Genomic DNA, 11,907 nt, shown 5'->3' on the forward strand with positions numbered 1-11,907 from the left:
TGACATTTCTTTGTAGTTATATATTCCTTAACAATTTCTTACTCAATGAGAATTATTTTATAAGTGAACATTTGGCTAAACATGTGGACCTTGAGTGTCAGAAATCCTTTAGTCCCACGACGGGGACATTTACCTTGTTACAGCAAAAGAACAAGAAAGTAAAGTGGCGAATACACAATTAAATAGAATAAAGTACAGTAACAGCAGTACAGAGTCGTTGATAAAAAGTTGTAAGAGTGAATATTGCACATGGCAGTGATATGTGCACCACATTACATTACAGTACAGTTCATTTAGCTGACGCTTTTGTCCAAAGCGACGTACAAAAAGTGCAAACAATCATGGAGATACAACTCCGAACAGCAAGAATCTTGTAAGTACAATAGCTTCAAATAGGTACAATCGTATAAGTGAACGAAACAGTTGAGTCGAAACAGGTGAGTGTTCATTCTGCGATGGAAGGTGTGAAGACTGTCTGCTGTTCTGACATCAATGGGGAGGTCGTTCCATCATTTTGGAGCCAGGATAGCAAACAGGCGGGTTTTGTTTGAGGGAAATCTGGGTCCCACTCGTAGTGAAGGAGTGGCGAGCCGATTGGTCGACGCAAAGCGAAGTGAACGCACTGGGGTGTATGGTTCGACCGTGGTCTGGATGTAGGAAGGGGCTGATCCATTCACAGCACGGTAGGACAGCAGCAGAGTCTTGAAGCAGATTCGGGCCGCCATGGTAGCCAGTGAAGGGAGCGGAGAAGCTGTGTAATGTGGGAGAACTTGGAGAACTCAAAATAAGATGAAATAAACACAGGTAGCACATGACAGAAATCACAAGCACAAGATGAAACTTCAGAAGGTGAGTTTCATTATTACTTATTTCCAATTAAAGCTGTTCAATCAAAATGAAAGTTATCATTGCAGCAAAGCAAATGACTAACAAAGCTGCTACATTCAAACTAAATACAGGCGAGATGTTCGCAGTTTGACCTTGAGGATCCGGTGCTGAAGGGCAATAAACTTGCCCCATCAGCACACAAAGCATTTGTCACTTTGCAAAAATGGTTATCTTCATGCCCACTACATTCATTTTCTCTCTTCCAACTCAATCAGCTAACTGAGAACATTCACGGTTTGAGTTACACCAATCAGATTTTGCCAAAATCTCTGTGAGCCAATCATCTCGTTGCTGTTAAACTTGGACACGCTTCCTTTCTCTGATGCTGTCAGCTGTCATTTCAGTGTCCGATGCGATCCTCCTCCACCCAATTCACTTCTGATCTCCTTCCCAACCTCTTCGCAGTTGGTCCTTCCTCTGAGTTCATCAGAAGTTTCGCTCCGCAGATCTTCAGCCATTGCTCTTCACCCCTTAATATATAAGTAGTATATGGATATATGACGAAATGATTTGTCTTGCACTTTGTTCCTGAATATACTCAAGTTAGTGAAGCCTTTATGAAACCACAATGAGTGCATCCCCTCGTCTAAATTTGGCATTCATACTTTTTCTCACATTATCAATAATGAATGTCTAAGATCGTACGAAGATCTCAGGAAAAAATATGATATCAACTTCAACAAACAAGTGGAAGCCAATGCATTAGATTATCTCTCTGGAACTCTACAGGCCAGACTAACGGTGCGAAGGGAAATATAACTGACACCTCGTCCAAGGCCTCAGAGAAAGTTAAATGAAGTTATGTAACCCAGACTGTGAAATATGTGACTGTCAACAAATGTTCATACAATTACCAAGATGTGGTCTACATTGTTTCCCTGTGGCAGTTTTTAACACTTAGAAGATATTCGTATTTATTTCTCATTGGTATTAATATGATTAATAATATGATTAATTTATTACTTTTGTTTTGACTTTATATATTTTATTTTTATTGTTTCTGGGTTGTCTAACTCAGTGGTTTTTAAACTTTTTGTGGCCATGACACACCAAAGACCAAGTCAAACTCTCAAGGCACACCTGTATTCATGTCCGGGCAAAAGACCTTTTATAACACATAGCATCACTGTTATCACTCCGTGATAGGCATATGAAGCCTATTGACTCTATATTGTGAAATAAGTCTGTAGGACAAAGTACAGATAAAGTAAATAAAAAATCCTTCATAACCTTGTGTGCAGTTAAATGCAATTGGCCTAATTGTTTCAAAATCCCACGGCACACCGGGCTTTGTCTCACGGCACACCAGGGTGGCACGGCACACCGTTTAGGAACCACTGGTCTAACCCACGTGCCGTCTGGGGTGCGACGATGGGATTTTAGACTTTACTGATTTTTAGACTGGAGGGGCAAATAAGAGCTCTTTGTTGGCAGTTGATGAATACATGTGGGGTGGTGATGCTGGTGGTCTAGTGGTACGGCTTCCAAATAGAACACCGGATTGTTGTGAGTTTAATAAAATACAGGCGACATTGCATGAAGAAAATTGCATTAAGGACAAAGTTATGGGAGAGATCTGCAAGCTGTGCATTTCCTATACATCACTAATATATAGGAAATGTACATAGACATGTGTTTGCATGATCTTTGTCTTTCAGCAAAAAACTAATAAATGACAAGACAATGAAAAATAATGAAAGATTTTGTATGGGAGCATAAATCAGACAGTTCAGGAACTAAAGTTGTGTTTCTATGAAAGCACTATTCATTTAAAAGAAATACCCCTGCTCTCAACTGTAGGTACATTTCCACACTTTGGCTCCTCCCTCAAGGTTCGTCCTTCCACTTTGATGCAGGAGGGGATGTTTGTGTTTTGAAAGCACACGTGCACCATGTTTTAAAAGCAGCCAACACTCCCACTACATGACAGTTGATCCCAGATACAGAGGTGAGCACATCTTCTCTCAAGACAAGAAGAACATTACTTACTGCCTCTTCAAGATGGTGAAAGACAGTGGCAACGGGAACTCTGGTGAGATATTTATTCTTTTTCAGTCTTTACAGGGATCTTGATATGCAATTTAAAATGCTTTAAATGTCAATAAGGCCGATCACAATGTGTTACATGTAGGTAGTGTAAATTAAATATATAAGTATACAGATTTTAAGTTATAACAAAACTTAATACTAATATTAATGTCATTCATTTACAATTTTACATTTCAGTGACACACATTTTTGTGGAAAAAAACATTATTTTATTGTATGTCAAAAATGACTCTAGTATGAAATGAGTTCTTATAGTTCAGGCTTTTCAATGTATATAGACTTCATGAAAACATACCTATTTCTATGTTTTTGTTAAAGAGCTACTAAAAGCCACTATTCTGTTCACGCAGAAAGTGATTATTATTATACAAAATCTGATTAGGAGAGATAAAATACGGAAGTGAGACTTTCTTATCGGTGATATGGCCTGTAAAACAGACAATAAGCAAACGGTAGAAGACTTGAAAGAGATATGGCATTTATGATAGAGAGTTTATAGCTCGCGTGAGAGTAATAAAGGGGATAACTAGAAACTCTACTAATTACTGGAAATGTTCAGCTTGTCACTTGTCACTTGGCACATCTGCTACTTTCACTATTAGTTGTTTACAATGTAATCAGCTGTGACTTGTTCTCAGTTAGATTCAACTTTGCTGCCGTAGTAAAGCAAACATTGTTGAACAGATATAATCTACATGATTAGACTGAAAAATAATTCACTGTATGAAAACCTGGCATCAAGATTAATATCTGTGTTGTTGTTGTTGTTGTTGCTTTTGCAGATGTTGGGTCAGAGACGTCACAAAGGTGCCGCCTGTCCTGCCTCGGTCCTCTGACCTTCCACCCTCAGGCTGTGGGAGACATGGTCCGCCTGAGCCGGGGGTGTCGACGCGCAGACAGGAAGGAGGACACGTTCAAGAACGGCCTGGTGTTCAGCAGCCGCCCGCTGAAGATCCAGGAGAGGATTCGTCTGAGGGTGGAGAAAGATCTGTTCAACTGGCACGGAGCTCTGCGTGTGGGCTTCACTAACGTGCCTCCCTCAGCCAGATCTCTGCCTCTGCCCATCATGGCCATCCCCAACCTCACTGACACCCAAGGGCACTGGGCTGCTCCTGTGCATGAATCCCACTGCCAAGCAGGTGTAGAGATGGAGTTCTGGGTCTCTTCAGGAGGCACCATATACGTCTCAAGCAACAACGTCAAGGAGCAAAAGCTAGTGACAGGAGTGGATCTCAGCCAGCCGCTGTGGGCCATGATAGACATCTACGGAAAGACGTGCTCCCTCTCCCTCCTGGGTATGTTTAGTATAAATAACCTTGAGGTTTTGCTTGCTGCGCAGCCTGTTTTTTCTTCTTCTTGTGTATTTACACATGCACTGACGATGCCAATAAATCTTTTTCTGAAGGCTCAACGAAAAAGGAGCTTTTTCGCACCAGACGGTCCTGTCCCGCACCTGAACGCCTCCCCTCACCTGATGTTGACAACCACTGCACTTTGATTACTGAAGTCTCAAGCCGCTATAGAAACAGTGATGAGTGCATCTCCGGTGTAGAAGTCCCAGCTGGTAAGAAAGAGTCCTTTCAATCAAATCTGATTTCCGTGTTTGGCACATTTTTAACCAGAGCGAAGCTTTCTCTGATGACAGTCTTGTAATTGTGATTCCTCTGTTTTGATCACAGATGAAGGCAGTGGATGTGTGGTCTGCATGGAAAAAGAGTCAAGGATCACGCTACCGTGTGGGCATCGGTGTTTGTGTAACCAGTGCGCTTCCAAATTCTTCCAGAAGTTTGACACCTGCCCGCTGTGCCGACACACGATCGGAGCTTTATCAGTGGACGGGGGGTGTGCCTCTGTCCTGCTCTGAGCTCTAAGCCAGCAAGCAGGAATCACCAAACAGAAGCTACTGAGAGACTTTAACAAATGAAAACACTGAAGACAATGAAACATAACGCTGAAGCAGGAATCTGAACTAAAGCCAGTGAATACGGCTGGTGTTAGCTTAATATGACTATGAATAATGTATCATATCTATCACAGAAATAGAATTCAATGAGTGAAAATCTGACAAAATCATATCAAATGATCATGTAAATAATTGTGTGAAACTTTACTGCTTGAAAATTGCACTTTTATTCGATTGTTAAATCAGGATAAAGCCAAGCATGAAACCAAATGTTGTTTGCACCCTGAGCCCAAAGTGAAATGTCATTTACATTCCCTGCACTGTATATTTTGCTTTGTTGATGTTGTAAATATGAAATCAATTTTTATATTTGTAAAGTTATTTTTGTAAGAAATATATATATATAAAAAAAAAAGTTGTCTTTTCTATTCTTATTTTAGTTGAACGTGTTTATTGTAAAATGTGTGTCTGATACAAATTCCTGACATTTCTTTGTAGTTATATATTCCTTAACAATTTCTTACTCAGTGAGAATTATTTTTTAAGTGAACATTTGGCTAAACATGTGGACCTTGAGTATCAGAAATCCTTTATTAGTCCCACGATGGGGACATTTACCTTGTTACAGCAAAAGAACAAGAAAGTAAAGTGGCGAGTACACAATTAAATAGAATAAAGTACAGTAACAGCAGTACAGAGTCGTTGATAAAAAGTTGTAAGAGTGAATATTGCACATGGCAGTGATATTTGCACCACATTACATTACAGTACAGTTCATTTAGCTGACGCTTTTGTCCAAAGCGACATACAAAAAGTGCAAACAATCATGGAGATACAACTCCGAACAGCAAGAATCTTGTAAGTACAATAGCTTCAAATAGGTACAATCGTATAAGTGAACACTGTCTTTAAATAAGCCAGTTTGAAGTGCAACATACAGAAACAATAGAATACAAATTCAACTATTAGCTATAAATAAGCCAAACCAATACAAGTGCAACATACAAAGAACAGTTGTTTTCTTCATTGGCCGAGGTGCAGTCGAAACAGGTGAGTGTTCATTCTGCGACGGAAGGTGTGAAGACTGTCTGCTGTCCTGACATCAATGGGGAAGTCGTTCCACCATTTTGGAGCCAGGATAGCAAACAGGCGGGTTTTGTTTGAGGGAAATCTGGGTCCCACTCGTAGTGAGGGAGTGGCGAGCCGATTGGTCGACGCAGAGCGAAGTGAACACACTGGGGTGTATGGTTCGACCGTGGCCTGGATGTAGGAAGGGGCTGATCCATTCACAGCACGGTAGGCCAGCAGCAGAGTCTTGAAGCAGATTCGGGCCGCCATGGTAGCCAGTGAAGGGAGCGGAGAAGCTGTGTAATGTGGGAGAACTTGGAGAACTCAAAATAAGATGAAATAAACACAGGTAGCACATGACAGAAATCACAAGCACAAGATGAAACTTCAGAAGGTGAGTTTCGTTATTACTTATTTCCAATTAAAGCTGTACAATCAAAATGAAAGTTATCATTGCAGCAAAGCAAATGACTAACAAAGCTGCTACATTCAAACTAAATACAGGCGAGATGTTCGCAGTTTGACCTTGAGGATCCGGTGCTGAAGGGCAATAAACTTGCCCCATCAGCACACAAAGCATTTGTCACTTTGCAAAAATGGTTCTCTTCATGCCCACTATATTCATTTTCTCTCTTCCAACTCAATCAGCTAACTGAGAACATTCACGGTTTGAGTTACACCAATCAGATTTTGCCAAAATCTCTGTGAGCCAATCATCTCGTTGCTGTTAAACTTGGACACGCTTCCTTTCTCTGATGCTGTCAGCTGTCATTTCAGTGTCCGATGCGATCCTCCTCCACCCAATTCACTTCTGATCTCCTTCCCAACCTCTTCGCAGTTGGTCCTTCCTCTGAGTTCATCAGAAGTTCCGCTCCGCAGATCTTCAGCCATTGCTCTTCACCCCTTAATATATAAGTAGTATATGGATATATGACGAAATGATTTGTCTTGCACTTTGTTCCTGAATATACTCAAGTTAGTGAAGCCTTTATGAAACCACAATGAGTGCATCCCCTCGTCTAAATTTGGCATTCATACTTTTTCTCACATTATCAATAATGAATGTCTAAGATCGTACGAAGATCTCAGGAAAAAATATGATATCAACTTCAACAAACAAGTGGAAGCCAATGCATTAGATTATCTCTCTGGAACTCTACAGGCCAGACTAACGGTGCGAAGGGAAATATAACTGACACCTCGTCCAAGGCCTCAGAGAAAGTTAAATGAAGTTATGTAACCCAGACTGTGAAATATGTGACTGTCAACAAATGTTCATACAATTACCAAGATGTGGTCTACATTGTTTCCCTGTGGCAGTTTTTAACACTTAGAAGATATTCGTATTTATTTCTCATTGGTATTAATATGATTAATAATATGATTAATTTATTACTTTTGTTTTGACTTTATATATTTTATTTTTATTGTTTCTGGGTTGTCTAACTCAGTGGTTTTTAAACTTTTTGTGGCCATGACACACCAAAGACCAAGTCAAACTCTCAAGGCACACCTGTATTCATGTCCGGGCAAAAGACCTTTTATAACACATAGCATCACTGTTATCACTCCGTGATAGGCATATGAAGCCTATTGACTCTATATTGTGAAATAAGTCTGTAGGACAAAGTACAGATAAAGTAAATAAAAAATCCTTCATAACCTTGTGTGCAGTTAAATGCAATTGGCCTAATTGTTTCAAAATCCCACGGCACACCGGGCTTTGTCTCACGGCACACCAGGGTGGCACGGCACACCGTTTAGGAACCACTGGTCTAACCCACGTGCCGTCTGGGGTGCGACGATGGGATTTTAGACTTTACTGATTTTTAGACTGGAGGGGCAAATAAGAGCTCTTTGTTGGCAGTTGATGAATACATGTGGGGTGGTGATGCTGGTGGTCTAGTGGTACGGCTTCCAAATAGAACACCGGATTGTTGTGAGTTTAATAAAATACAGGCGACATTGCATGAAGAAAATTGCATTAAGGACAAAGTTATGGGAGAGATCTGCAAGCTGTGCATTTCCTATACATCACTAATATATAGGAAATGTACATAGACATGTGTTTGCATGATCTTTGTCTTTCAGCAAAAAACTAATAAATGACAAGACAATGAAAAATAATGAAAGATTTTGTATGGGAGCATAAATCAGACAGTTCAGGAACTAAAGTTGTGTTTCTATGAAAGCACTATTCATTTAAAAGAAATACCCCTGCTCTCAACTGTAGGTACATTTCCACACTTTGGCTCCTCCCTCAAGGTTCGTCCTTCCACTTTGATGCAGGAGGGGATGTTTGTGTTTTGAAAGCACACGTGCACCATGTTTTAAAAGCAGCCAACACTCCCACTACATGACAGTTGATCCCAGATACAGAGGTGAGCACATCTTCTCTCAAACAAGAAGAACATTACTTACTGCCTCTTCAAGATGGTGAAAGACAGTGGCAACGGGAACTCTGGTGAGATATTTATTCTTTTTCAGTCTTTACAGGGATCTTGATATGCAATTTAAAATGCTTTAAATGTCAATAAGGCCGATCACAATGTGTTACATGTAGGTAGTGTAAATTAAATATATAAGTATACAGATTTTAAGTTATAACAAAACTTAATACTAATATTAATGTCATTCATTTACAATTTTACATTTCAGTGACACACATTTTTGTGGAAAAAAACATTATTTTATTGTATGTCAAAAATGACTCTAGTATGAAATGAGTTCTTATAGTTCAGGCTTTTCAATGTATATAGACTTCATGAAAACATACCTATTTCTATGTTTTTGTTAAAGAGCTACTAAAAGCCACTATTCTGTTCACTCAGAAAGTGATTATTATTATACAAAATCTGATTAGGAGAGATAAAATACGGAAGTGAGACTTTCTTATCGGTGATATGGCCTGTAAAACAGACAATAAGCAAACGGTAGAAGACTTGAAAGAGATATGGCATTTATGATAGAGAGTTTATAGCTCGCGTGAGAGTAATAAAGGGGATAACTAGAAACTCTACTAATTACTGGAAATGTTCAGCTTGTCACTTGTCACTTGGCACATCTGCTACTTTCACTATTAGTTGTTTACAATGTAATCAGCTGTGACTTGTTCTCAGTTAGATTCAACTTTGCTGCCGTAGTAAAGCAAATAATTAAATAGCATCCTGTTGTACAATCAAATCAAATCAAATATTCACTTCCAGGATCAAGATAGGGTGTTATGGTGTTAAGATACGACTCTTTATAATAAGATTGTTCTGTTCAATTCTGTCACTTGTTCACAGCAGCTTGATAATAAAAGGAAAAGTCTCCTTTTTATCTGCACACTTTTGCAGTTCAGTTTATTGTTTACTACACTGCATTCAGGTAGCAGATGTAAAACTTCCCAGCTTGTTGTTGAGACTGTCTGTGACACCCACACATTGTTGAACAGATATAATCTACATGATTAGACTGAAAAATAATTCACTGTATGAAAACCTGGCATCAAGATTAATATCTGTGTTGTTGTTGTTGCTTTTGCAGATGTTGGGTCAGAGACGTCACACAGGTGCTGCCTGCCCTGCCTCGGTCCTCTGACCTTCCACCCTCAGTCTGTAGGAGACATGGTCCGCCTGAGCCGGGGATGTCGACGCGCAGACAGGATGGAGGGCACGTTCAAGAACGGCCTGGTGTTCAGCAGTCGCCCGCTGAAGATCCAGGAGAGGATTCGTCTGAGGGTGGAGAAAGATCTGTTCAACTGGCACGGAGCTCTGCGTGTGGGCTTCACTAACGTGCCTCCCTCAGCCAGATCTCTGCCTCTGCCCATCATGGCCATCCCCAACCTCACTGACACCCAAGGGCACTGGGCTGCTCCTGTGCATGAATCCCACTGCCAAGCAGGTGTAGAGATGGAGTTCTGGGTCTCTTCAGGAGGCACCATATACGTCTCAAGCAACAACGTCAAGGAGCAAAAGCTAGTGACAGGAGTGGATCTCAGCCAGCCGCTGTGGGCCATGATAGACATCTACGGAAAGACGTGCTCCCTCTCCCTCCTGGGTATGTTTAGTATAAATAACCTTGAGGTTTTGCTTGCTGCGCAGCCTGTTTTTCTTGTTCTTGTGTATTTACACATGCACTGACGATGCCAAGAAAGTGTCAAAGATGCCAGTAAATGACTTTTTCCTCTATTCTTTTTCTGAAGGCTCAACGAAAAAGGAGCTTTTTCACACCAGACGGTCCTGTCCCGCACCTGAACACCTCCCCTCACCTGATGTTGACAACCACTGCACTTTGATTACTGAAGTCTCAAGCCGCTATAGAAACAGTGATGAGTGCATCTCCGGTGTAGAAGTCCCAGCTGGTAAGAAAGAGTCCTTTCAATCAAATCTGATTTCCGTGTTTGGCACATTTTTAACCAGAGCGAAGCTTTCTCTGATGACAGTCTTGTAATTGTGATTCCTCTGTTTTGATCACAGATGAAGGCAGTGGATGTGTGGTCTGCATGGAAAAAGAGGCAAGGATCACGCTGCCGTGTGGGCATCGGTGTTTGTGTAACCAGTGCGCTTCCAAATTCTTCCAGAAGTTTGACACCTGCCCGCTGTGCCGACACACGATCGGAGCTTTATCAGTGGACGGGGGGTGTGCCTCTGTCCTGCTCTGAGCTCTAAGCCAGCACACAGGAATCACCAAACAGAAGCTACTGAGAGACTTTAACAAATGAAAACACTGAAGACAATGAAACATAACGCTGAAGCAGGAATCTGAACTAAAGCTAGTGAATACGGCTGGTGTTAGCTTAATATGACTGCAATAATGTATCATATCTATCACAGAAATAGAATTCAATGAGTGAAAATCTGACAAAATCATATCAAATGATCATGTAAATAATTGTGTGAAACTTTACTGCTTGAAAATTGCACTTTTATTCGATTGTTAAATCAGGATAAAGCCAAGCATGAAACCAAATGTTGTTTGCACCCTGAGCCCAAAGTGAAATGTCATTTACATTCCCTGCACTGTATATTTTGCTTTGTTGATGTTGTAAATATGAAATCAATTTTTATATTTGTAAAGTTATTTTTGTAAGAAATATATATATATATAAAAAGAAAGTTGTCTTTTCTATTCTTATTTTAGTTGAACGTGTTTATTGTAAAATGTGTGTCTGATACAAATTCCTGACATTTCTTTGTAGTTATATATTCCTTAACAATTTCTTACTCAATGAGAATTATTTTATAAGTGAACATTTGGCTAAACATGTGGACCTTGAGTGTCAGAAATCCTTTAGTCCCACGACGGGGACATTTACCTTGTTACAGCAAAAGAACAAGAAAGTAAAGTGGCGAGTACACAATTAAATAGAATAAAGTACAGTAACAGCAGTACAGAGTAGTTGATAAAAAGTTGTAAGAGTGAATATTGCACATGGCAGTGATATTTGCACCACATTACATTACAGTACAGTTCATTTAGCTGACGCTTTTGTCCAAAGCGACGTACAAAAAGTGCAAACAATCATGGAGATACAACTCCGAACAGCAAGAATCTTGTAAGTACAATAGCTTCAAATAGGTACAATCGTATAAGTGAACGCTGTCTTTAAATAAGCCAGTTTGAAGTGCAACATACAGAAACAATAGAATACAAATTCAACTATTAGCTATAAATAAGCCAAACCAATATAAGTGCAACATACAAAGAACAGTTATTTTCTTCATTCGCCGAGTTGCAGTCGAAACAGGTGAGTGTTCATTCTGCGACGGAAGGTGTGAAGACTGTCTGCTGTCCTGGCATCACTGGGGAAGTCGTTCCACCATTTTGGAGCCAGGATAGCAAACAGGCGGGTTTTGTTTGAGGGAAATCTGGGTCCCACTCGTAGTGAGGGAGTGGCGAGCCGATTGGTCGACGCAAAGCGAAGTGAACGCGCTGGGGTGTATGGTTCGACCGTGGCCTGGATGTAGGAAGGGGCTGATCCATTCACAGCATGGTAGGCCAGCACCAACGTCTTG

At 40.5% G+C, this 11,907-nt stretch overlaps 2 protein-coding genes across 2 annotated transcripts; both read left to right on the plus strand.

Moving 5' to 3' along the window:
- The first annotated feature begins 2,811 nt into the window (after positions 1–2,811).
- On the plus strand, positions 2,812–5,274 carry LOC115013626 (E3 ubiquitin-protein ligase NEURL3-like). Its single transcript, XM_029440064.1, has 4 exons — positions 2,812–2,920; positions 3,720–4,232; positions 4,343–4,501; positions 4,617–5,274. The coding sequence occupies exons 1-4, from the start codon at positions 2,812–2,814 to the stop codon at positions 4,799–4,801; spliced, it is 966 nt and encodes a 321-aa protein (XP_029295924.1). The 3' UTR covers positions 4,802–5,274.
- Positions 5,275–8,284: 3,010 nt separating this feature from the next.
- LOC115013745 (E3 ubiquitin-protein ligase NEURL3-like) lies at positions 8,285–11,007 on the plus strand. Its single transcript, XM_029440223.1, has 4 exons — positions 8,285–8,372; positions 9,437–9,949; positions 10,095–10,253; positions 10,369–11,007. The coding sequence occupies exons 1-4, from the start codon at positions 8,342–8,344 to the stop codon at positions 10,551–10,553; spliced, it is 888 nt and encodes a 295-aa protein (XP_029296083.1). The 5' UTR covers positions 8,285–8,341; the 3' UTR covers positions 10,554–11,007.
- The last annotated feature ends 900 nt before the right edge of the window (positions 11,008–11,907 follow it).

Source organism: Cottoperca gobio, chromosome 9, assembly GCF_900634415.1.
Source record: "Cottoperca gobio chromosome 9, fCotGob3.1, whole genome shotgun sequence".
In the NCBI taxonomy this organism is placed as follows: domain Eukaryota; kingdom Metazoa; phylum Chordata; class Actinopteri; order Perciformes; family Bovichtidae; genus Cottoperca; species Cottoperca gobio.

Excerpts from the sequence above, each read along its gene's own strand:
- LOC115013626 (XM_029440064.1), top strand. The coding sequence starts at position 2,812 with ATGACAGTTGATCCCAGATACAGAGGTGAGCACATCTTCTCTCAAGAC. Across the intron at positions 2,921-3,719 it reads CAGTGGCAACGGGAACTCTG|ATGTTGGGTCAGAGACGTCA; the intron begins GTGAGATATTTA and ends TTGCTTTTGCAG. Across the intron at positions 4,502-4,616 it reads CGGTGTAGAAGTCCCAGCTG|ATGAAGGCAGTGGATGTGTG; the intron begins GTAAGAAAGAGT and ends TTTTGATCACAG.
- LOC115013745 (XM_029440223.1), top strand. The coding sequence starts at position 8,342 with ATGGTGAAAGACAGTGGCAACGGGAACTCTG. Across the intron at positions 9,950-10,094 it reads GTGCTCCCTCTCCCTCCTGG|GCTCAACGAAAAAGGAGCTT; the intron begins GTATGTTTAGTA and ends CTTTTTCTGAAG. Across the intron at positions 10,254-10,368 it reads CGGTGTAGAAGTCCCAGCTG|ATGAAGGCAGTGGATGTGTG; the intron begins GTAAGAAAGAGT and ends TTTTGATCACAG.